Raw genomic sequence first — 25,087 nt, forward strand, 5'->3', positions numbered from 1 at the left:
TCCTATATCTGCTTCCCTTTCTTTCTGGTACCTTCCAACATTTTTCCAGTGCCCTACTTTTCTTTATACTCAACTATTAGAATATGCCAAGTAATAAGGAAAATTAACCAATACCAGTTTAACTAGTTAATCTTTCCCAAGGTGAAAACTTCCAAGACCCAAACAAATGAAGCCACTGAACTATAAAAAAGGAAGAGGAGTTGATATACCTGGGTGTGGTGGCTGGCCTTACAGACGTGTGGAAAAAGGTGAAAAACAATTCTGTTACCCTCCTTCCTCCTGACAGTCAATTCTATTGCCAGGAATCCCACCTCTGGAAGTGAGCTCCCAGGGTTGACTTCAGTGGAGTTCACATGATTCTGACTTTGCAGGGGACATACTCTGAGTGCCTTGCAAATCACAGGTTCTCTATAATATTTGTTGAGTGAATAAATGAGCAAGAAATTGAGTAAATCCTTAGCTACATTGCCTCTGAAGAAATGCTGACAAGCACATGGACCATTAGAATTAGAAGGAATCTTAATCTAAATATATTTTATTAGGCTCTCAAAGTTACTTAATTTTCCTGAAGTCACAAGGTTGCCAGATCAGAATTGCAAACTGGGGCTCCTAATTTCTGTGCAGAAGATTTTTATAATCTGTGATACTGCTTAAGAGTTCATATTTTCACTTTAAGAATCTACCACCTTAAGTCAATAATTAGAGATTCTTGCCCTAGCCGATGTGGCTCAGTGGTTAGAACGTTGGTCCACGGACTGAAGGGTCTCGGGTTGATTCCTGGTCAAGGGCATGTACCTGGGTTGTGGTTCACTCCCTGACCTGGCCCTGGTCAGGATGTGTGCGGAAGGCAACTGGTGGATGTGTCTCTCACATCACATGTTTCTCTCTCTCTCTCTCCCTCCCTCCTACTCTCTCTGAAAAATCAATGGAAAAATATCCTCGGGTGAGGATAAAATTTTAAAAAAGTAAAAAGACAACTTACAGAATTGGAGAAAATATTTGCAAATCATGTATCTGATAAGGGATTTGTATCCAGAATATACAAAATACTCTTACAACTCAATAACAAAAATAACCCAGTTAAAAAATGGGCAAAAGACTTGAATAGACAGCTCACTAAAGACATACAAATGGCGAGCAAGCATATAAAAAGATGCTCACATCATTAGTCATTAGGGAAATGTAAATCAAAACTACAAAGACAATGGACTTTACGCCCACTAAGATGGCTATAATTTAAAAAAATACACAAGTGTTGAGGAGGATGTGGAGAGATTAGAACCCTCATACATTGCTGGTGGAAAGGCAAAATTGCACAGCCAATGGCTTGGCATTGAGAGGTAAAAAAAAATCAGAGAAGACAAGCCCTTTAATCATGTAAACATAGTGTCTGGATGGAATCATCATTATCTGTTTCCATTAGATCCCTCAAGGTCTTTACATAGACTAAGCACTTGATGTTTATGAAATGAGTGAAACCTCAGTGCAGCAACAGGACAGAACTGTAAAACTGCTTCAGGATAATGCTAAGTATCTGAAAGCAAAGGAGAGCCCAGCCAGTGTGGCTCAGTGGTTGAGGGTTGACCCATGAACTAAGAGGTCACTGGTTTGATTCCTGGTCAGGGCACATGCCCGGGTTGCAGGCTCAGCTGATCGATGATGTTTCTCTCTCATCGATGTTTCTCTCTCTCTGTCTGAAGGGAGAGGCCCTTCTGCTCTAAAAATCAATAAAAACATTAAAAAAAAAAAAAAAAAAAGGAAAGCAAGGCAGCTGTCTATGGAAGAATGTCACTGCTTACTTACTAAATAAGTATGGCTAAGCACATTATCAAATCCTAATAGATTTTATTAGAAGGGTAATTTAAATGAATATAATATTAAAAAGGTAATGTGGATTGGGGTAAAAGGCACTGACCTGAGTGATTATGGAAAACAGTGTTTTGACTAGAAACTATGACATCGAAGACAGAACATAAACACTGTACTCTAGTTGGTAAAGTTGTTTCTCAGGTAGGTATGAGTTCAACTCTGAAACTGCTGAATATGTTATTCTGGGATTGAACAGATAAGTAAATGGATAATAAATGGTGGATGTATGGTTTCTACTGTTGGAGGTTACTGATAATCAAGAAGAGGAAGCTAGAAGCTAGAATGAACCGCATGTTAATGGATTAGTCAGTGACATTAGTTAACAACTCTAATTTAATAATAGTTACACAGAAATATTAATAGGTGTGTATATATAGATTAGTATACACACATGGATCTCATTGCTCTGTCAGCTGAGACAGCCAAAGAGAAATGACACCTCAGTAGCAATAAGTACACCTGGTTTCTAATACCATTCTCCAATCAAGGGACTAGGGCTCCTTGGATAAATGGCTGATTCTAGGGCTGGGGCCAGAAATATACAAGATGAGCTTGGAGTATGTTGAAGTGACAGAAAAAGTAAGGAATTGCTCAAAAAAAGAATAAAAAAATGAAGGCAGGGGAGGAGAAACAAGATGGCGGAGTACGTAACAGCTGCGCCTGCCGCCTCCCACAACCACATCAAAATTACAACTAAAACACAGAACCACCATCACTCAGAGCCTCCTGAAATCTGGCTGAACAGGAGCCCCACAACCAGGGAGCTGAAGAAGCACCGAGAGCGGTAGGAGGGGCGGAGATGCGGGCAGATCGGGGCTGAATTGTGGAGACCCGGCAGCGGGCCTATACCTGGTGCTGCGGTTGAAACCCGGGAGGGAATCCCGGCGGTGGGGGTTTCCCAGAGGAGGCAGGGGTCCCAGCCCCACAGCAGGCCCCCAGCCCAAGGCTCCAGGCCGGGAAGAGACGTCCCCACAACTTCGGGCTGTGAAACCAGCAGGGACTGTCCCTGAGGGTTCCAGAGGCTGGAGGAGCCCCAGCAGCTCCTCCTAAAGGGCCCGGCGTGGACTCACTCGGACGCTCCCTCTGAGCCCAGCGCCCAGCAGCAGCCTGAAAGGACCCGGGACACGCGGGGAGGAACTAACCTGCCTGAGATCCGGGCGAGAGGCGGAGGGCGGCTTCCTCCCGGGCAGAAGGGCTGGCGGAGGCCATGGCGCCTTTGGTGAATCCTCCCCACACAGCCCGGAGGAAGGCTAAATATCTGAACCACCAGCACCTGACTCACACCTTTGGCCCCACCCCATGATTCCTGGAGGCCCCGCCCCTCCCCACCTGCAGCTCATCCAGGCCATTTCCAGGGGCTTTTCTGTGCAAGTGGCCTCTCGAACCTCATGCTTAGGACTTTCCTAAAATCTCTCAAACAAGCAACAGCATGCCCCATAGGGCGTGATAAGTGCGCCAGGCCTGACACTAGTGGTAGCCTGCATTGGCTCACAGCTTGGCCTCTCCTGGGCAACACAAAGCCCAGCACAAGTAGCAGCCAACTACAGTCTGCTGTGTAGCTCATGCTGGGTGGTCCTGAGCAAGGCACTGGCACAGGCTGACTTTGCACCTCCCGGGAGGCCCCAGAGACAGTGCAGCTGGTGATCAGACTCGACCACGCTGGATTACAACTCTACCACATCCATGAGTGACACTCAAGGGGAGCACTTGGTGAACACCAAAGCTCCACTGAAGTAAATCCTGATCCATAAGGGTGTCTCCAGCACAGCAGCTCTTTGGCTGTAGTTGCAGCTGGTCCCCACAGCTGATTGGCCTGGGGGGTCAGTTCCTCCCAGGGATGCCAACAGCAACCAAGGCTCAATTACAGCAGGACAGTGCACACAGCCCACACAGGGGAGCACCTAGAAGGCCCAGCTCAGGTGACTGGGGAGGCTGAGCCACTGTACCCTACAGGACACTTACTACACAAAGCCACTCTACAAATTCCAGGAGACATAGAAGCTCTACCTAATACATAGAAACAAACACCTGGAAGTAGCCAAAATGTGGAGGCAAAGAAACATATCACAAAGGAAGGAACAGAAGAAATCTCTAGAAGAGGAACTAAATGAAATAGTTCCAAGCAAGCTAACAGATAGAAAGTTCAGAATAATGGTTATAAGGATGTTTAAGCAGACTGTTAGGGAAATAACTGAGAAAATCGATAACATAATAAAGTACCAATTTGAAATGAAGGCTACACGAACTGAAATGAAGAATAATGTACATGGAATCAACAGTAGAGTAGAGGACACTGAGAATCAAATCAGCAATTTAGAACATGAGGAAACAAAAAACACCCAACCAGAAGAGCAAAAAGAAAAAAGAACCCAGAAATATGAAGATAGTATAAGGAGCCTCTGGGACAACTTCAAGAGGCCCAACATTTGTATGATTGTGATGCCAGAAGGGGAAGAAAGAGACCAAGGAATTGAAAACCTATTTGAAAAAATAATGACAGAAAACTTCCCCTACCTGGGGAAAGAAATCAACTTACAAGTCCAGGAAGCACAGAGGGTCCCAAAGAAGAGGAACCCAAAGAGGCCCACAGCAAGACACATCATAATTAAAATGCCAAAGGTTAAAACACAAAGAGAGAATCTTAAAAGCAGCAAGAGAAAAGCAGTTAGTTACCTACAAAGGGGCACCCATATGACTGTCAGCTGATTTCTCAACAGAAACTTTGCAGGCCAGAAGGGAGTGCAAGAAATATTCAAAGTGATGAAAAACATGGAACTACAAACAAGATTGCTCTACCCAGCAAAGCTATCATTTAGAATTGAAGGTCAGATAAAGAGCTTCTCAGACAAGGAAAAGCTAAAGGAGTTCATCACCACCAGACCAGCACTACAGGAAAAGTTGAAGGATCTTCTTTAAGAAGCAGCTAATGATCAAAAGAATCTGATGAACTAAATAAATGCAGAGACATTGACACATGCAACAGACGATCATATTTAAGAGGAAAGAGGGAAGGTGGGTGGAGGGTGGGAAGAGATTAACCAAAGAAGTTATATGCATAACCCATGGACACAGTTAGTAACGGGGTGAAGGCCTGGGAAGGGGGTGGGAGGGAAGTGCAGGGGATCAATTGGGGGAGGAAAATGGGATATCTGTAATACTCTCAACAATAAAGATAAATTTAAAAAGTAAAAAATAAAAAAATGAAGGCATGTCAAAGGGACATAAAAGAACTCCCAATGGCTATGGCTGGAACAAGTCAAATAACAAAATGCAGTTTTGGATTTATAACTCGACATATAAAATAAATACCCATAAGTCCATGCTGACATACATGGTTGAATTTATAAATAAATGAGGGAGAAGAGACTTGTCTTCTGTACAAAACAATCCCAAATAAGTTATATAGATACTTGCCCATTAAAGGAAGTGGGCCTTAACTCTTCCCCACCCGTTCAGCTTGAGTTAGATTCATTTCCAAAATGATTTATAGAAAATGAGAAAAAAATAATTTTATAGTGGAGAAACCTGACAAACACCACCTCAGCCAGGTGATATCATGTTGATTATGTATCTTTGATGTGATGTAATGAAAAGAGCAATTCACCTCTCTGGTCTTCCCCCAAAGTCCAGAACCCTGATCAAATCATGAGAAAAACATTAGACAAACCCAAATTGAGGAACATTCAACAAAATACTTGACCAGTACTCCTCAAAACTGTCAAGGTCATCAAAAGCATGGAAAATCTGAGAAACTGTCACAGCTGAGAGGAGCCTAAGGAAACCTGACGAGCGCATGTAATATCATATCCTGGATGGGATCCCAGAACAGAAAAGACATTAGGTACAAACTAGTGAAATCAGAATAAAGTGTGGCATTTAGTTAACAGTAATGTACCGCTCGCTGTTGGTTTCTTAGTTTTGATGAATGTACCGTGGTAATGTAAGATCTTAACATTAGTGAAAACTGGGCAAGGAGTATGTGGTAACTCTCTGTATTGTCTTTGCAACTTTTCTGTAAATCTAGTATACACAACTGGATTTCTCCACAAATAAAAATTTTATTTTAAAAAATGTAATGGAGGGTAGCTGGATGTCCAAGCAAAATCTATCTGCTTTGGACCACCCTAGATAATCTACATGATGGCATTTGATTTGTTTGGGACTCTGCAGTGGATCTTTCCCCTCATCTTAACATCCTCCCTGGACCTGCTGGTATTGATCTGAATGTATTTCATGTGCATCGATCTACACCAGAATAGCAGCTGTGGTTAACAGGCATTGCCTGGATTCCCCAGGAGACTAGGTGACTCAAATTTAGAGAACAAACTGAAATAAAATGGGTCAAGCTTCAGAAATGAAGGGAACAGGAGAGCAGGAGGAGGAGTTTGTTAAACAAGAGTTGAAAACAGGACAATTAAACTTTTGGGGGAAATAAGACAATGATTTTAGGCTGGGAGGAGAGAGCAAGAGCAGGAGAAATGTTGACAGGGTGGGTGGTCCATTTTCTCTGCCTTACTTATGGCTCTCATAAACTTTTACCCATATTACCCTTGCTACTTGTAATATTAGGTAAACAAAGATTGGCCTTAGAGTAAAGTGGTTGCAGTGAGTTACTAGGAAGGGTAGAGCAGACAGGGGTTAGGGCGAGAAGGGGCATTTCTAGGGCGACAACCACAAGACAGTTCCAAGCCTCTTGTTTCTGTGGCCATCTTCTCCACCAGACTGTGAGCTCTTCTGGCACAGGGTTGTTGCCTTATTCTTTAGTCCCAGCAGTGTTCTGAACATAGTTGGTGTTCAATAAACATATGCCTAATAAGTAAGACAGGATACTAGAAACCAGTCAAGTTGGGAATGTTTTTCTTTTGAAAACTTATGGGGAAATATTAAATTCCCAAAATGTCTTTAACTTGAATCCCCGTAACAATGAAAGTGCTTACAAATATTCTGATAATTTGATTTTTTTTCATATCAGTGGGAAAGATCTGGCTTCTGACTCTCAAAATTATACAACTAAAATTGGAATTTTGGGGGTGAATATATTAATGTTTAACATCCATTTCAAAGAATTAAAAAGTCCCTGCCCAGCTGTATAATTTGAAGACCAGAGAAAATGGTATGCTAAATTATGTTGAGTCATTCATACTTCAATTCCAATTGAGGTAAACAAGATAAGGGGAAAAGGCTCACTATGATTCTTCAAAGAGCTTTTAATGAAATGTGGCTTTAAACTTTTTCATCTAGCACACTGGTTCTCAGCCTTCCACACCAAGTCCATGATAAAATTTTCATCAAAGGAGAAATTGGAAAATAAGGTAATATGTTTTTTCCCCCCAAAAGCTAGGTTTATTCACTTTAATAGACTATTTGCTGCCCTAAGATGTAATATTGTGCTTGACTTTCTTTTTAGTACTAAAACGTTCTCTCCTTTTTAAAGAAGTGAAAGTAGATGGTGGCAGTTTAAAAACTGTTGAGTTGGCAAAAAAAAGTCAGTGCCTTATGTCAATCCCTAAAATGCTTTGTTCATGAAATCCCGTCTAGAAAGTGCTTACACACACACACACACCCATCCATATACATTTTTTTCATCCATTAGGGTACTCAGGGATTCGGGAGAGAGAGAAATGTACATTTGTTGAGTATAGCTATTAGGTAGGCACCAAGCTTTACACATACACAATTTCTCAGTAAATCTTTACAATTTCAGTTGGGTATTCCCATATTACAGTTAAAGAAATGGAAATTAATATAGGATAGTTTGCCCAAAGAATGTGCTAATAGAGTGAACCAAATCCAAGTTTATCTGATTCTAGAATCCGTACTCTTTTCTAGAATACCACACCACTTATTATAGTGAGTCTCTAATATGCATTTTTGGGAGGAATACTGTTCAGTTTTTCTTTGTATACATCTTGATGCTACCTTTCAAATTCACTTCCTGATTTGTAACTTTGCAGTGTATTGATATAGAGATAGCAAACATTTTAAGACTAAAGTTAAAAGTGTCAGTATTATTCTCTTAAGCTGGCATTCCAACTATTTTTTGCCTTTTTGTTCAAGAAACCACATAAAACCTATCAGGAAATAGTCCTCTGGCAACACCCCAGTTATCTTCAGTTGAAATGACCAGCACCACAGCAGACTACAAGTCCTCCTTAGGAAGCAGTCAGTGAAAGCTGAGATGCCTCAAAGAGCAATGGACATCAAGTTCTTTGAAACACTAATCTAGACCTTGAGACTAAAGAAACTGACTGGTTAGAAAGCCAAAGGCTTTCCATCTGTCTGGAAGAGTGAGCAAACAGAGATGGGGAGAGGGGAGTGGGGAGAGGGGAGAGGAGGGGAGGGAAAGAAGAGAGTATAGCACTGACAAGAGGAAGAAAGCAGCATAGGGGTAAAACCAAGGCAAACAATATGCAATTAGTAACTAGAAAATCCAAACCACTCCAAGACCATGCTGATTAACAAGGATATGATCATGGCTCCCCAGCTTCTTGCTTATACACTGAAAACAAATACAGTCAAGAACATATAAACATGTAGATAAACTCTCAGCAATGTTCATTTTAGAACCAGAATTAAATTTTCTTTTTCTCTCAAAGGTGTGCAGCTAATGCATTCTAATTTAGGGGTTTAAAATCTGGCCTCTGGTTGCTAAAAATCAAATTATAAAACAAGACTTTGTCTTGCATTTCTCCAATTACCAAAATCATCTGAAAATAAAGGCACATGTTTACCAATTGTTGGAGACCAACTTTTAATAAACGATTTAATTTTCAGAAACATATGTTAACCATCAACAACATGATCAGGGTACCACTGCCCCAGATGTTATTTCATTGGTACATTATATCAATATTTACAAAGGCTTTCAAATTCAATAACACAAAACAAAACAGCTTAGTTTTTAAAACTACAATGTTTTAAAAAAATGTAAACAGTTCAATTTTACATTATTGTAAAAAAGAAGACTCACTCCTTAATGCGGCTTAATTTTTTTTTAAGTGAGCAAAGCCTGGTGCTCATGGATAAAGAATGAAAAAAATTCTTTACATAGAAACATTGTGCTCCAGTGTGGCAAAAAAAAAATTATATATACACATATAAAGAAAAGAATCTTAAGTCCACAATTTAGACCACAAAAAAAATCTTGTCCCCAAATTGAGAAATTTATAAAAACCATTTATATATGGTTGTTGACCTACTGAAAACCTATATAACATTTTTTAAAACAATAACTCCGTCAAAAGATACCACTTTTCTTAAAAATGAAATTTTGTGCAAAAGAAATTGTTTAAGCTAGAAACAAGACTCCTTCCCCAATAAGAGGCCAAAAGAGCCATTGAAATAATTTAAGATTTAGTTAAGATTTAGTGCATGTAACCAAAAGGCACACACATGGGATTAATATATTAATATATTTTCATGCAGAAACCTGTGCATGTTCACAATTATATAACAAAAACACAAATATAACAAAATGTAAAGCCTAATGTTTGGCAATGTTATTCTAGCCACATTCCTTTCTAGTCTATCAGTCAGTCCAGGGTTTACTAGATCATTAACATTGCCTCTCAAAAAATATATTATATTTGAATAGCTTTCAACAAAAATTTAAAAAAGGATGTTAGCCTAAAACACTATAATTTTTTTCTGTTCTGATACATAAAGTTACTGATATGTTTATTTTAAATGGAATTTCAAATTAAGATACACTTTTCTTTTTGTTAATAAACACTTTGATTGCTCCAGTGAAGTCAGCAGAGAGAAGAACTTCTGTGTTATCTGTCTTCATAATACCTTAAAAACATAAAAAAAATTTTTTTACTTGATTTAAAAGGATTGTGAAGCTTGCTGTCACAACTGTCACATGCCCATGACCTTTGGGGTGGAAGATCCTCTTTCTGACTCTTCAGTCTCTCTTTCTGGGCTCAATCCTGAAATCCTTTCACCCTCCTGTATGTCTCCTCCTCTCTGAGGCTCACTTCCACTTACCTTGTCTTAGCTGGTCTTTCCCTGGCTTGAGTAGATTACAGTCCCTTGGGGCCTGGAAGCTGTATTTACTCCCAGGCAGCCTAGGCCTCTAAGTTGTCTAATACATCATTCTGTGGCAAGAGACTAGCGTGTTATTCAGCCCCAGGACTGGGGTGCTGGCAGGATGGGATCAGCTGGTCAAGTCTATTGCTGACAGGGTTCTCTAATGAGGTTGACAGTAAAGTTTATTGTACATCAGACATACTGAAACCGCCATGAAATGAAGTGCACAAGATCGATCTGGGAATGCTGACAGCACCTTTTCCCTCTACAGTCCATACTGAAGAGCTAGGTAACTAGCTACGGTGAAAGGGAAAAATGCTTGCCTCTTATATTTCTCAGTAAAAGCATTTAACAAACAAAATTCAGTGTAAACTAACTATTATGCATAGGCAACATCTGTGGATTTAAGGACTAAACAGCAAGGAATAATCTAAGCTTTAACTGGCAAGCTGAGGACAAGGATGAGTTAGACAAAATGTTTTCACTTAGATTTGCTAAGAACACATCCTAAGCCTTTGAACATTTCTTCTTATCCTTTAGGCATATCTCAAAGTAGTGCTATGCAACAGAAGCAGCAGCAAAGGATTTAGGGATATGAGAAAGACTAGAGAAAAAATAATTCATCACATATGATAATAATGAAGTTGATAATGTCGACTACATAACAGGCATTTTGCTAGGCACTTTATATACGTTATCTTCAATTCTTATCACAACTTTGTAAACTGAGTATTATCACCATTTTACACATGAGGAAAACTGAAGCTTATATTGTCAAATATATCAGGAATAGATCTATTTTATGATATTATACACTGGGTTTAAGGATTTATTCTTAGATTATACCTAGATAGGTACAAAACAGCAAACACAAACCTGAGTATGACCCATTAAAAGTTGTGTCTCTTTAAAAAGAAGTTTAAAGAATAGGACTTTTCATTTTTCCTCAAATTGTTTTAAAAACTAGAATTGTCTATGAAATGTGTAGGGGAAATGTATAGATTGCTAAAAGATATCACTGGGGAAAAAGAAAAGGGAAAAAAGCCCACACAAAATGACTTAAGTTAGAAGAGAGAAGCTGGATTTGATTCCGAAGGAAAAAAAACAAAAAGAAATATTTCCAAACAGGCATTTAGTAAAGGTTTAATAATTCTGAGTCATTTTATTTTTAGATCCTGTAATTTTTAAAAAGTGCTAGACTGAAGTTCATCTTTGCTATTAACATTTTTCTTGACAGAAAAAAAATAGTATATTTAGTATAGGGCACAGTGTAAATAATACCACAGGGGAAATTACTTGAGATTAAATGAAGTAAAAATACTTGAGAACTTTTAAGCATTCAAATACTTTTAGAAGCACCTTTTGTACACTGTTTTGCTGTGGCTTTACAACCCTCTATAAGGCCTGGTTGTAGTCTCTAAAGTGAGAAAATACATTTAATGAACTCTTCTGCAAGTGATTTTAATCATACAAACTTGTTTTCATAAACAACTGGTCCAAATTTACATGGTTTTACACTCTTAAGGACCACTTTTTACATAATTGGCACTCAATATTACATGATGGCTTCTTTTCACTTCCTAATCTGAGCATCTTATAGAACTAGAATTAGTACTCATTCTCAAAGCATATACCACAAATGGCAAGAAATTACAGGTTTGTAAACAGCTACCTAAGAGAAACTATAAATTTGTGGCAAGTAGGAAAAAACTCTTCTTTCATTTTGGTTTCATTCATTAATTCAGCAAATGTTTATTAAGCAGCTACCACATGCAGGCAAGCACTGTGCTAGGCACTGGCACTATAACAAATAAGACATATAAAGTCTCTATCCTCACAGAAATCATAGTCTAGTAGAAGAAACAATAATAAATTTTGTATTTGTATTTCTTTCTGTTTCTCCAAGGAGAAGAGCTGCCCATAAAGGAAATGAAGAACTTTCATATTTTTCTTTTTCTTTTTAAAAATATATCTTTATTGATTTCAGAGAGAGGAAAGGAAAGGGAGAAAGAGAGATAGAAACATCAATGATGAGACAGTCATCGATTGAGCCCGCAACCCGGGCATGTGCCCTGACGGGAAATCGAACCCCGATCGCCTGGATCCTAGGTCAATGCTCAACCACTGAGCAACACCTGGCCGGGCCATATTTTTCAATTTTAATTCTTGGGTGAATTTAAAAAGAAGTAAAACCTGTAAGAACTATTTTACTGAAATATTCAAAAATAGGTATCTGACAATCATTATGTAGTAAACAAAAATATTCATACTTACGAAAACCTCATAATACCCAATACTAGGTCAATTAGGCTACTAAATGGTGACTAGAAAAAAAGAAGGGCAAATAAAATGAGTACCTACCAGAGGCCATAGTGTCTAAAACTTCAGCATCTTCACTTTCTGACTTCTCAGATTGCACATCCAAAGACAACATCAAACTTGGGTTAGGAGCAAAGATGGCCGATGTAACAACTGCATTATGTGCTGGGGAAAAATTTATTTCAGGATAACTAATAAATTTGATTCTAAACATCAAGACAGACAATAAAATATGCAAAAAATACAATATTGTATGTAACATGTAAATATCTTTTAAAACTAACAGATAACTAAGAACTATTTAAAACTCAAAAATATTTTCTAAAAAAAAGCACCACATACAAGTTCTGAGATTCCATGACTTCTCAAATTTTACACAGCTATAAGTTCTTCCTTTGTATAGAAATATCCAACAAAGCCAAATACAAAGCCAAAGCAGTTATAACTGCCTCTCTGAAATAATGCCCATACAAATTTGCTTCTAGTACATCTGCACTTTAAATTTATTAACTTTAACTTTATTCACTTATAAAAGACACACAAAAGTAGGCATTTACTTACCTTTAATACCTTCCCAAAAGTCATTACGATCTCTCCTGACTGAAGTAAACTTGCTTAGGTCATGGTAAGTACTCCAGATATAAACATACTTATCTTCTGAGCCACTAACAAGATAACTAAAATCATGGCTAAATTTGGAGAAGAAAGAAAAAACCAAACCTCAGTTATTATTATTTTCTTTTAGGTTTCCCTCTAACAGGGCTTCCTACTTTAAAACACCTAAGAAAATACCCGGAAGAACTTGTTGAAATATAGACTCCTAGTCTCACTCCAGAGGTTCTGACTGTAGATTTGACATGGGGGCCAGAGGCATTAGTATTTTCATCAAAGCTCTGGGTTACTGTGCTACTGGTTAATCCACACTGGGAGGAAAGCCTCAAGATATAAAAGAGAGAAGCAGAATATTTTACCAATTAAATTATTGGGTAATTACAGTAGTCCCCCCTTTTCCACAAGGGATCTGTTCCAAGATCCCCAGTGGATGCCTGAAACCACAGATAGTACCAAACCCTATAAATCCTTACGTTTTTTCCTATGCATACAGTCATGTGCCACATAGCAGTATTTCGGTAAACAATGGACTGCATATACCATGGTGGTCCCATAAAATTGTAATGGAGTGGAAAATTTCCTATCGCTTAGTGACATCATAGCTATTGTAATGTCAGCCAATACAACGTATTACTCACGTGTTTGTGATGTTGGTATAAACTTTATACTATAAAGAAACCCACTGCGCTGTCAGTCATATAAAAGTATAGCACACACAATTATGTACAGTACCTAATACTTGGTAGTGATCATAAACAACTATGTTACTGAGTTACTATTTACTTTACTATACATTTTATTGTAATTTTAGAGTGTACTCTTTCCACTTATAAAAAAGTTTGCCGTGAAACAGTATGTCGTGTTACACTGGCAGCAGCTGCTTATATCTTGAGTTTACTGAATCTTTTGATTGCATCATTTTCTCATGTGCTTGATTTAATCTCATGTTTCATAAATTTAGTGTCGCCTAAGTGTACAGTATTTATAAAGTCTACAGTAGGGTACGGTAATGCCCTAGGCCTTCACATTCACTCTCCACTCACTGACTCAGCCAGAGCAACTTTCAGTCCTGCAAGCTCCATTCATGGTAAGTGCCCTGTACAGGTGTATCATTTTTTAATCTTTTACACCATATTTTTACTGTACCATTTCTATGTTTAGATGCACAAATACTTACCATTGTTACAATTGCCTACAATATCCAGTACAGTAACATGCTGTACTAGGGGCAATAGGCTAGACCATATAGCCTAGTTGTGTAGTGGGTTACATCATCTAGGTTTGTGTAAGTGCACTCCATTATGTTCCACAAGGAAACTGCCTAACAACACATTTCTTAGAACGTATCCCCATCGTTATGCAGTGAATGACTATACATGCCTATGATAAAATTTAATTTATAAATTAGGCATAATAAGAGATAAAGAATGACAATAAAATAGAACAATTATAACAATGTACTGTAATAAGTTATGTGAATGTGATCTCTCTCTCTCTTGAAATCTTACTGTAGTGTACATACAGCACGATATGCTGGACAAAGAAATGATTCCTGTCCTGGGTGGGATGGCACAAGATTTTATCATGATACCCTAAATGTTACGCAATTTACAACTTATGAATTGTTTATTTCTGTAATTTTCCATTTAATATTTTTGGACCATGGTTCACCATGGGTAACTGAAACTGCAGAAAGCAAAACTGAGGACAAAGGGGGGACTCTGAAAATTTCCATTGAATATTTTTGGACCATGGTTCACCATGTGTAACTGAAACCGTAGAAAGCAAAACAACAGATAAAGGGGGGACTACTGTACCTGGTAATTACAGAAGAAAGGAGAACCGATAAGAAAAGGACTAAAAGAAAGAGGTTTATAGAGAAGGAGAGGCAGGTAATTCAGGAGAGCCTCTAGGCCCCTAAGAGTTCAAATAATAATGATATGTAAAGGTGTAAACACAGGACACTGTACTTCAAGCTGTTAAAAGCTTTATTAGCTTCTGTACCTAAAAGGGTCAAGACCATGAGTGGGGTGGGTGGTCAACTGCCTCTATCAAAACCTCACATAAAAGTACAAAAGCACAAATTCTGGAGCTGGGAGTTTTCTAATCCTGGCTCTGCACCACTAGTGTGACTTTAGGCAAATTATTTAATTTTCTGGGCCTTGGTTTCTTTGCTTGCAGAATATGGGCAATTCTAACTCTATCTACCATACAGGTGGATTAGGTAAGTATTGCATGATGATAATATGTAAAAGTGTAAAGAAACTAAAAACATCATATAGACATAAGGCCTAGTAGATCAATGGAGAACGGGAATACGGGGGAAATGTTCTGATCTCTTTTGGGAATTTCTCATTGCCAATTTACCTGAAACTTGCTTTGATCTGGCTGCTGCTGTTGACATAACCCTTATACTTCATGGAAAGTGACAAATCTCTAAGATCATATAGTCTGATTCTGGAGTCATTTGAGGTTACCAGTATCTAAAAATAAATCAAGGGAAAAGTTAAATATATAATCTTTTAATCTATGTTAAGCTATAATCAAAAAAGGGTGTATACACATACAGAATACACCTCAAAACTAGAAAAAGCAGTATTCCATAGGAAAGGGAATATATTCTTAGCCAAGATATTAAGAACTAACTTTCAGGAGTCTATATATAGTATATATAGTTTTGAATACTTAGTACCTTATTTTCTCCTGGTAAAGGCTCAATGCCAGTAATTTTTCTTCCAACCTTGTTGCGTCCTCTGGTAGATCGGACATGTATTTGTGTGTGGTATTTCAAATGCTAAAAAGAAATCACAAATTTAAAAGATCAGAATTAGAAGGAACCTCAAAGATCATCTGATCCAACTCAGACAGACATGGTAATATTTGCCCCAATTTACAGATAAGACAGTTGAAGCACAGAGGGGATACATCAACTTATTCAAAACCACAAAAGTGTTATGTGGGATGGAGGGGACCAATGGGGAAAAAGGGGGGATATCTGTAATACTTTCAACAATAAAGATGAATTAAAAAAAAAAACAAACCAAAAAACAAAAAACCCCACAAAAGTGTTTTACTAAGTATTCAATTACGTAATTTACACAAGATAGTCATTTACCTCTGTATCATAGAAAATGCATCTGCCATCATATGTCCCAATCACTGCATATTTGCCATTCTGACAGAAATTTGCAGCTGTGATCAATTTTGTTTGACCATCTACTTCATTCCACAAGGCCACTTTTTTGTCAGGTATGTTCCAAAGGCGGAGCTTTCCATCCAATGACCCACTTAGGAAATACCTGTCATCCTAAAAATGTGACAAAAATTTAGAAAGCTTTAATTTTACCATATCAAGAAAAACTCATTAGCAAATCAATACATTAACTCTACTAGAAATGTTTAAAATATGTAGATCTCATTTTAAAAGTATTCAAGTATTCTTCAAGTGAGCATTACTTTATTCACTAAAAATAACAACATTTAGAAAACAAAGTATTGCCCTGGACAGTGTGGCTCAGTTGGTTGGAGCATCGTCTTGTACACCAAAAGGTCTCGGGATCGATTCCCGGTGGGGGTGTGTACAGAAGGTAACAGATCGATGTTTATCTCACATCAATGTTGCTTTCTCTTCCTCTCCCTTCCTCTCTAGAACCAATGAAAAACATATCCTTAGGTGGGGATTAAAAAAAAAAGACAGTGTGGTGATGGCCAGAGGGAGGGCTGGGTGGCCAAAGGGGGAAAAATGGGGGACATCTGTAATAGTGTCAACAATAAAAATAAAGTAAAAAAAAAAGAGACAATGGGTGTTAAACAGAGAGATGAGTATGTGATTGGAAATGTAATCATACATCAACGAAGGAGAGGGAAAGTAATGAACTAGGGTCAGCTTAAGCCCTCCATTTATTTCAACTTAGCTAGTGAAGTAGAACCAACATGTGACTTCCTTGTGCTTATATAGTTGCAAAAAACTAAAACTAATTTAGCCTTATGCATTTGATGGCTCTATCCTATATGAGCAGAACATAGATCTGCAATTCCTGGATAGTAGGTTTTTCTCCTTTAGTTGAAATCATATGAAATAACTTTCTTTCCAGAGGAAAGATATTAAAGGATTTTCTACATTGAAAATTATGCCAATTAAACTACTGTTACAACCCCCACAAGACTAGCTAATATACTATTTGATTGATCAGTCAAGCAGATTGACTAATACACTATGTATGGAAGTGCAGATTGGTGCAACTATTTTGGAACACTGTGATGTGTCTAAGCTAAAATACATAATTCTCCCCCCTCACCCCCCAAAAAAGAAAATGAGTAAGAAGGGATCCCAAGGTTAACAATGCTTCTAGACATTAAACAGGAATTCAGCATTATCCTGTAACAAATTTTGGACTTTGCCTCTTTCAACCTTTTGCTCTTTGTCTCTTCCCTTCCCAACCCTCCCACAACTATTCCTGCCTATATGCTTCTCTTTCTCATTTATCTACCTGGTGTCTTCTCTTCTTCCACCATCTCCAATATCTCTCATACCTACTAGGATACTTTATTTGTACCCTGCATGTTTTATTAAAACTTTGGAATGCCTTTTCACTTATATTTAGAACATAACATTTCCATTTCTTCTAATGCAGATTAGCAGAATATTTCCTTTCTCATATTTAAAGCAAAATAAAAAACTAAGTTGTTCTTAACTATGTGGCTGTTAATTTTTTTTCTGTAATCCAATTACCCTCCAGAGAAACCTGGTTCCCTCACCTTCCTTATAGTATAACGAAAAAATGTATAAACAATTACTTACTCTTGGATGAAAAGCTATGGCAGTGACAAAATCTATATGCTGAAAACAGCAAAGGCATTCTCTTCTGGAAATATGCCATAACCGGACTGTTTTATCCATCGAAGAAGAAAGCAGAAAGTAGTTCTACGGAAAAATTGCCATTGATTATTTTATCACCATATGAGAAAAACTACTTATACAATAAAAGTGAACTTTTGGTTTTTACGTGCCACAGTAGTTTTGTTATTAGTATTGTTATACACAGCATCGGAAAGAACAAAAGATTATCTAATTCACTTGGAAGATCCCATTTTTTGGAAATAGTTAAATACCATATTTCTTAGATTCTAAGACTTTCACATTACCTATTCTGGAATTACATTGGAACTTAGCTATGAATATAAGGCATCTATTCATTTAATTGTCACTTCAGTTCAGTTACTTTCATATTGACAACACAGGTGAATTTTAACTCACATGGATTCCCTAATTGTCACTTGAAATGCCTTCAAAAAGATTACCCTATAATACAGGGGAATGAAAAGTTATTGTGCACCTGTCACACTGTAGGCAAGAAAATTAGAGAATAGAAATTGTTAAATCAGATTAGATCATAGAATTTTCAAAGCTAGAAGAGGTTAGTATAACTGATTTAGGCATTGTGATGGCCCAAAACTCAGGAACCAAACATCCATCTGTCAAAAGCTTCCAGCTGGCAGAAGCTCTTTAATTTCTAATCACAATCTATTTAAGGGGAGAACTATGAGTATGAAAACCCTAATGAGATCCTAATATTCCTTGGTATGCATAAAAGTGCTAAACAACTTGAAGTAATAATGACATTTAATGAATACTTACAATGTGCTAAACATTGTTCTAAGCACTATACAGCAACCCTATGAGGTAGGGATATTATTATTCCCTTTTACAAATGAGAACACTGAGGCAAGGAGGTTAAATAATTTGTCTAAGACTACACAGCTTGTCAGGGGCAGGCTGGGTAGTGTGGCTCTAGGTCCAGGCTCTAACCACTATACTACTCTGCAGAGTGCTTAAGCACAATGCATGTTATGGAAAACAACCAGATCCTTTGTCACTTACTTAAAGCAATGAAATAATCTTACATCTTTAGATGTAGAAAGACTAAGCATAATATTGATTTGGATATGTAACTGTATTGATACATATATTCTATTTGGGCTAATTTATAAGGTATACATTTTATTTGGTTTACCTAATTTTATTTTTATTTTATTTTTTAAAATATATCTTTATTGATTTCAGAGAGAGGAAAGCAGAGGGAGAGAGATAGAAACATCAATGATGAGAGAGTCATTGATCGAGCCCACAACCCGGGCATGTGCCCTGACCAGGAATCGAACCCCGATCGCCTGGATCCTAGGTCGACACTCAACAGCTGAGCCACGCCCGGCTGGGCTACCTAATTTTAAATAGATGGTGTATATTGCCATTAAAAAACAGAATTTTGCAGAAAACCTTTTAAAATATAAAAACAAAACAAAAACAAAACAGAAAAAATCCAGAATTTTGAGATTTATAATAACTTTAAAACGTCTAATAACAGCCCTGGCCGGTGTGGTTCAGTTGGTTGAGAATCATCTGTGCACTGAAAGGTTGCCAGTAACATTCCTGGTCAGGGCACATGCCAGGGTTGTGGGCTCAATCCCCGGTAGGGGGTATGCAGGAGGCAGCCGATCAATGTTTCACTTTCACATTGATGTTTTTCTCTCTCTCTTCCTCTGCCTCTCCCTTCCTCTCTCTAAAAAAATCAATAAAAAAATCTCTAAAATAACCTAATAATAATAACTTTTATTTTCAAGATTTACTTAGTTCCAGAAGTTTTGAAGAGTATGTGCAGTTTATGTTATATTTCCTGTTAATAACAATTATATAAAAACTAAACCTATGGTCTGGTTGTTCATTAAAACTAACTTTATTTAATGCTTGAAATAGTCCATTGCTTGAAGTATATGAAAGAAATATGAAGACATTCCTAGAAGTGAAAATGCTAAAGACATGTTAAGATTAGTTCTAATATGTCAAGAGATTTCTGTTCAACAAATACTTATTGAATAAGTAAAGTTAAATAATTTTATTAAACTAAGCATAAACTTTGAAGTCAAAGAAATTAGGTTTAAATCTAAGTTCTAACAACTAGTTTTGTGATCTTGGATGGGCCAGAGGCCCAGTCTTCTTATCTACAAAATGAAATATTGTCTACCTCACAGGGTTATTGTTATAAAAATTAACAAGGTAATTGTTACCTGCTACAAAATAAGTCTTCAACAAAAAGAAACCCACTCTGAACACCAATTGTGCTAGATACTGAAGAGAAAGAATAGTAAAATAAGATCTGGTTCCTACTCTCAAGGGGCTTAGAATCTTGTTGCAAACAAGACCTAGAAATGTATGTAAGGTAGGTAAGTAAAAAAGGAAGTTTAAGAAAAGAGCATACAGACAGATGAAGGCCTTAAGAATAAAAACAGGTTTCCTGGAGAAATTCTTCCTTAAGACTCCAGTGTGACTCCTGCCCTACAGATTTCAAACTTGCCTCATCCCACAGTTGTGTGAGCCAATTCCTTAAAATAAACCTCCTTATGCATGCACATCCTCTTGGTTGTGTTACTCTGGAGAACTCTGATTGATACAGTGGTCAGTGCAGAACTAATTTCTTCTTGTTAGTGTGACATTACAGGAAAAAATATTGGTTTGCTCTAACAAAAATGAGTGCAAGGTTCCCAATTATGTTCTTTGTACTTATCACTCCAGATGAATGTGATTATCAGATTAAGGACATTTCAGATTTCAATCTTCTGACAACTCAGTCAGATCTCACACAGGGTAGGGAAGAAGTATAAAGACACAACTAGGGCTCAGTTTAAAACCAAGCTTGTTCCAGGAAGTTAGAGAAAGATATTACGACTGAGGTTATGAAAAGCATCCAGATATCTAAACAAGTATGATGGGAGCAGCAATTCATGAGTGGAGTGCTTCAAAGCTGGAGCTCAGAGAAAGCCTCACTTGCCAATTTATACAAGCAATATCTCTGTGGTGCATGAGGTTCTCCTGACAGTTAAAATATATAGGTATCACCAGGTATCCCTCAGTATTTTGTTAACTCAGTTGATTTTTCTCAATTTAAGGCTTTTAAATATTACTCCCTTCCCAAATTCTTAATATATTTTGGATTCTGATTAATGACAAATTTCAATACAAAGTAAAAGGTATCATGCAAAATTCAAAGACTGTTTCCTGCTTCAAAGACCTTAAATAAAATTTAAAATCTCTCTTTAAATTTTCACAAAGCTGCAAAAATATTTGATAAGTGGCAAAACAGACCTTCTACTTTTGAAATAATTTTGTTCTAAGGGGAAAAAAAATCACAAAATTAAGATTTATTATTGATTCACAGAATATAATTGTTAAACCTAAATTAATAATTGCACAAATGTAGCAGATTATCCCCAAAGCAGTCTTGATTAGATAGATCAGACTTCACCTTTGTAGCTGAAATCATATCCATTTTGCTGAGGATACTGTGCAAAATTATAAGAGGCAAGAGGTAGAGTATCTAAACAAATCCAGATAGAAACTGTTAAATAATATAAACATTTTCTTATGAGCCTAAAGTGACGTCTTTTTTAAAAGTTTGGTTAATTTGTGCATAGCACCCACGAAGCATATACGAACGTTTAAATACTTGACAGTGTGATGATCACAGGAATAAAATATTTTTATTCCCTATAGTCATAATTACACAGAATTAATACACAATCCAAATAAAAATTTCCTACTTTAGACCATGAAAGATCAAGGAGATCAGCAGTATGTCCTTTATATTTGCAAAACGGCCGTTGTCGAAATGGTGCATTTTTATCATCAGGGTCTTCATCAGCTCCACTACATACCTATTTAGACAAAAACAAATGTTAAAACTAGCAAAACAAAAGCTTCATACTCTTCCTGCCCTAGCTGTTCTCTCATCATTTTGTATAATGCTTTATTGAAATCTTGATCCAACAAAAGCAAACCCCCCTTTACGCTGAATCTGCTATTTTTCACCTCTTTACCTCCTTGACCTAACAAATAACCAACCAGGATCATTAACTGAAGACATCATGCTATCACAATATTTTCCCTCCCTAACAGAGTCCCTACTTTGTCCTTTTCTGAGCATCTGTTACTTCAGGGGAGGTAGGAGCCAGCATCAGGGGGTGATCATGATCCATCTAAGCTAATCAAGACAAGCTCATTCCCTTTTCCATTGATGACTGGTTCAGGCATGGGCACATGCTAATTTTCATCCATTAGACGCCAGGGAAAATTTATTGGGGAGGCGGTAGGGGGAGGCTCTAAAACAATTTCCTCATTCTTAAAAAGGGCATATTAAAAGAGACCTTTCTCTTTCCTGCCTCCAAACATTGTTGTTTACATGTGACATCTAAGAGTGTAGCAATCATTGTAGGACCGTGAAGGAAACCAACCCAAGAGAACGACAGGTAAAGAACAGCAAAGCAGGAAGATGGTGAGGACCCTGTCTCTGATACTACTGAGCTGCTGAATTAGCCACCCCTAGAACCACCTTACCTCCAGACTTGCTTCCTCATTGTTTAAGCCATTTTCAGTTGGATCTCTGTTATTTGAAGTCAAAAGCATCCTGATCGAGGTAGGTGAATAACAATGCCATTCTTTTGTGCGTGCATTTAGTTTATAACATGCTTTTGTGTCATTATCTGAATGAATCCTAACAACTCTAAGAGGTGGGTATTAACATTTTGAAGATAGAAAGATTAAGATAAAAATCAAGGCTCAAGGGGGTTAAAATAACATATTAAAGGTCACACAGCCACCTGCAAAGAGCAGAACCAAAGCAGAAACACAAGCCATTTAACATCAAGTTCAGAGGCTGTCCCTTAAATGTTTTAGAGGACGTTAGCATGAGCAAAAATATGGAGTGTTAGCTAAGCCTTGCATATTTAGGAAAGGGTAGGTAGGATGATGAGGATGGAGAATAAAATATATGGAGATATAGTAGGGGATTAGGGTAGAAAGGTACTGTGAGACCAGATCATAAAGAGACTCAAATTTGTGGTTTAAAAGTTCAGACGTTTCTTCTTTTAGTTTTTAAAAATTAATTTGAGAGAAAGCGGGGAGAGAGAGGAGAGAGAGGAGAGTGGAGAGAGGAGAGAGGGAGGGGGAGAGAGGGAGGGGGAGAGAGGGAGGGGGAGAAGGGGGAGAGGGGGAGGGAAACATCACAAGTTTCTGAAAATAACATGATCTGACTGGTGCTTTCGAAAGAGAATGCTACTGTATAAAAGAGAATGGAGGCAAGAAGAGCAAGTCAGCAAACTTAAGTAAGAATAATGAGGGCTTGAACTAGGACAGTGGGCATGGGGACAGGTTAAAAACTACCAATATTATTTGTCTAGAACTTTACAGTTAATAAAAACATCTTCATGCCCACTGCCTTGATAGACCGCAACACAAATGCCCTGACCTTTTGCCAAGTACTACTAATCCTACATGACTACAGCTACTTCCCCTAATTTCGCTGCTGCCCAGGAACCACTGCTGGAAGACAAAACTAAACAGGCCTGCACAATTACATCAAATTCGGCCTTTTCTTTAATAATCATTTACATTTCATTAACTCCTTAACATGTTTCCTCTAGCAGTGATTCCAGATATCTTTTTTCCTCCTTAAATATCCATTTTCTTCTCCCTATACTCTACCTTTTTTTTCAATACACTTAATGTTTTTCAGATTATAAAGTAATGCATGCTCAGTGTAGACAGTTCAGAAAAAACCTGGAAAGTAGGAAAATTAAAATTAAAATCACCCACGATCTGCTAACATTTTGATAATCTTCAATCTTCCTTTTTATTATACCATGAGTGTTTTCTGTATCCTTAAAAACATTTACTAGCTGCATATGAACGCACCATAATTTAATCATTCTCCAATATGCTGGTCATTCGGACACTACCAATTTTCTTGCTAATATGAACAGCACTTCATTGAACAACCTGGAACAATTAATCTTCATCCCTCTTTGATTTTTTAAAAATCCTAATATACTGGTCAAAATGTTTAAACCTGAGACTTTTAGAGCATCTTCTGTTGTTTGTTTTAATTCAAGCATGTACGTTTATTTAATTTTTTAGAAATACACAAGTATAAAGTCTCAAATAAAAATGAAAATCCTACCTCCTCGAGATAACTACTACTACTAATTTAGTGTTTCCTTTAAGCTTTTTTTTTTAATTAAATATATCTTTATTGATTTCAGAGGAAAGGAAAGGAGAGGGAGAGAGAGATAGAAACATCAGTGATGAGAGAGTCATTGATCGAGCCCACAACCGGGGCATGTGCCCTGACCAGGAATCGAACCCCGATCGCCTGGATCCCAGGCCAATGCTCAACCACTGAGCCACGCCTGGTCGGGCTCCTTTAAGCTTTTTATCTATCAATATTTATAGATATTTTAGTCAAAATTGGGATAATATTGTATCCAACTTTTCATTCTGCTATGTTCATTTTACACTTTATTTTGAATATTTTTAATGTCATTAAATAAGTTTTGAAAACAATTTAAGGATGGAATAATATTCTACTGTGTTGGTTATCACATAGCTTTTATTTTCCAATTGTTAAAAATTTAGCTTGTTCAAATTTTAGCTATTGTGAGGACACTAAGATGAAAACCCTTTTACGACATCTTTGGGCATATCTGATTATTTCTTTACAATAGATTTTTAAAGGCAGAATTATTCAAGATAGAATTACTAAATAAAATATATTTTATCTAATCTATATATCTCTCTAAAAAAGATATCTATATCTAGAGAGATATTTGTATCTCTATATAAATATATACTTACATACATAAATATAATATATACATAAATATTATATATATATATAAAACTTTATTATGGACATTTCAAACATACACAGAGAGAAAGAGAATATAGTAAATAGTATAATGAACCTCACACATCCATCATCTGCTTTAATGATCATCAACATTTTACTCATTTTATCAACCCTCCCACTTCTATCTATTTGCTTACTTTTGCTGGAGCATGTAAAGCAAGACCTGAGTATTGTAAATATTCTATATGTATCTCTAATAAGCCCTCTTTTATATATAACTACAATGCCATTATTACACCTAAAAATACAATTTGTATCATCTAATATCTAATCCATATTCAAATATCCTGATTATATAAAAATGTCATTCTAAAGTTGGACTGCTATGAAAACTTATAAGCCTTTTGATATTTATTAGAGTCTACCAGATACTGTATTAGTTACTTGAGATACCAAAATAAATGACATTTCTTATCTTATAACTTAATCTCAGTATTTAAAATGCAGAATGAGCCTTTTAATATGTCAGATTATGTCATTCTCTGTTCAAAAACCCTCCATTAGTTTCCATCTTTCTC

At 37.1% G+C, this 25,087-nt stretch overlaps 1 protein-coding gene across 2 annotated transcripts in view; it reads right to left on the minus strand.

Annotated features, from left to right (window-relative positions):
* Positions 1 to 8,595: 8,595 nt before the first annotated feature.
* Positions 8,596 to 25,087, minus strand: part of WDR44 (WD repeat domain 44) — a 76,093-nt gene continuing 59,601 nt past the window's right edge. For both annotated transcript variants that reach the window (XM_016202707.2, XM_016202706.2), the window contains 8 exons: positions 21,427 to 21,540; positions 17,633 to 17,755; positions 15,947 to 16,138; positions 15,524 to 15,625; positions 15,199 to 15,314; positions 12,781 to 12,908; positions 12,262 to 12,384; positions 8,596 to 9,663 (listed from right to left, as the gene is read on the minus strand). In XM_016202707.2, coding sequence (XP_016058193.1) covers positions 9,569 to 9,663; positions 12,262 to 12,384; positions 12,781 to 12,908; positions 15,199 to 15,314; positions 15,524 to 15,625; positions 15,947 to 16,138; positions 17,633 to 17,755; positions 21,427 to 21,540 — 993 coding nt within the window. In that variant the 3' untranslated portion in view covers positions 8,596 to 9,568. The remainder of the gene's footprint in view (positions 9,664 to 12,261; positions 12,385 to 12,780; positions 12,909 to 15,198; positions 15,315 to 15,523; positions 15,626 to 15,946; positions 16,139 to 17,632; positions 17,756 to 21,426; positions 21,541 to 25,087) is intronic.

Source organism: Miniopterus natalensis, chromosome X, assembly GCF_054644295.1.
Source record: "Miniopterus natalensis isolate mMinNat1 chromosome X, mMinNat1.hap1, whole genome shotgun sequence".
Lineage (NCBI taxonomy): Eukaryota > Metazoa > Chordata > Mammalia > Chiroptera > Miniopteridae > Miniopterus > Miniopterus natalensis.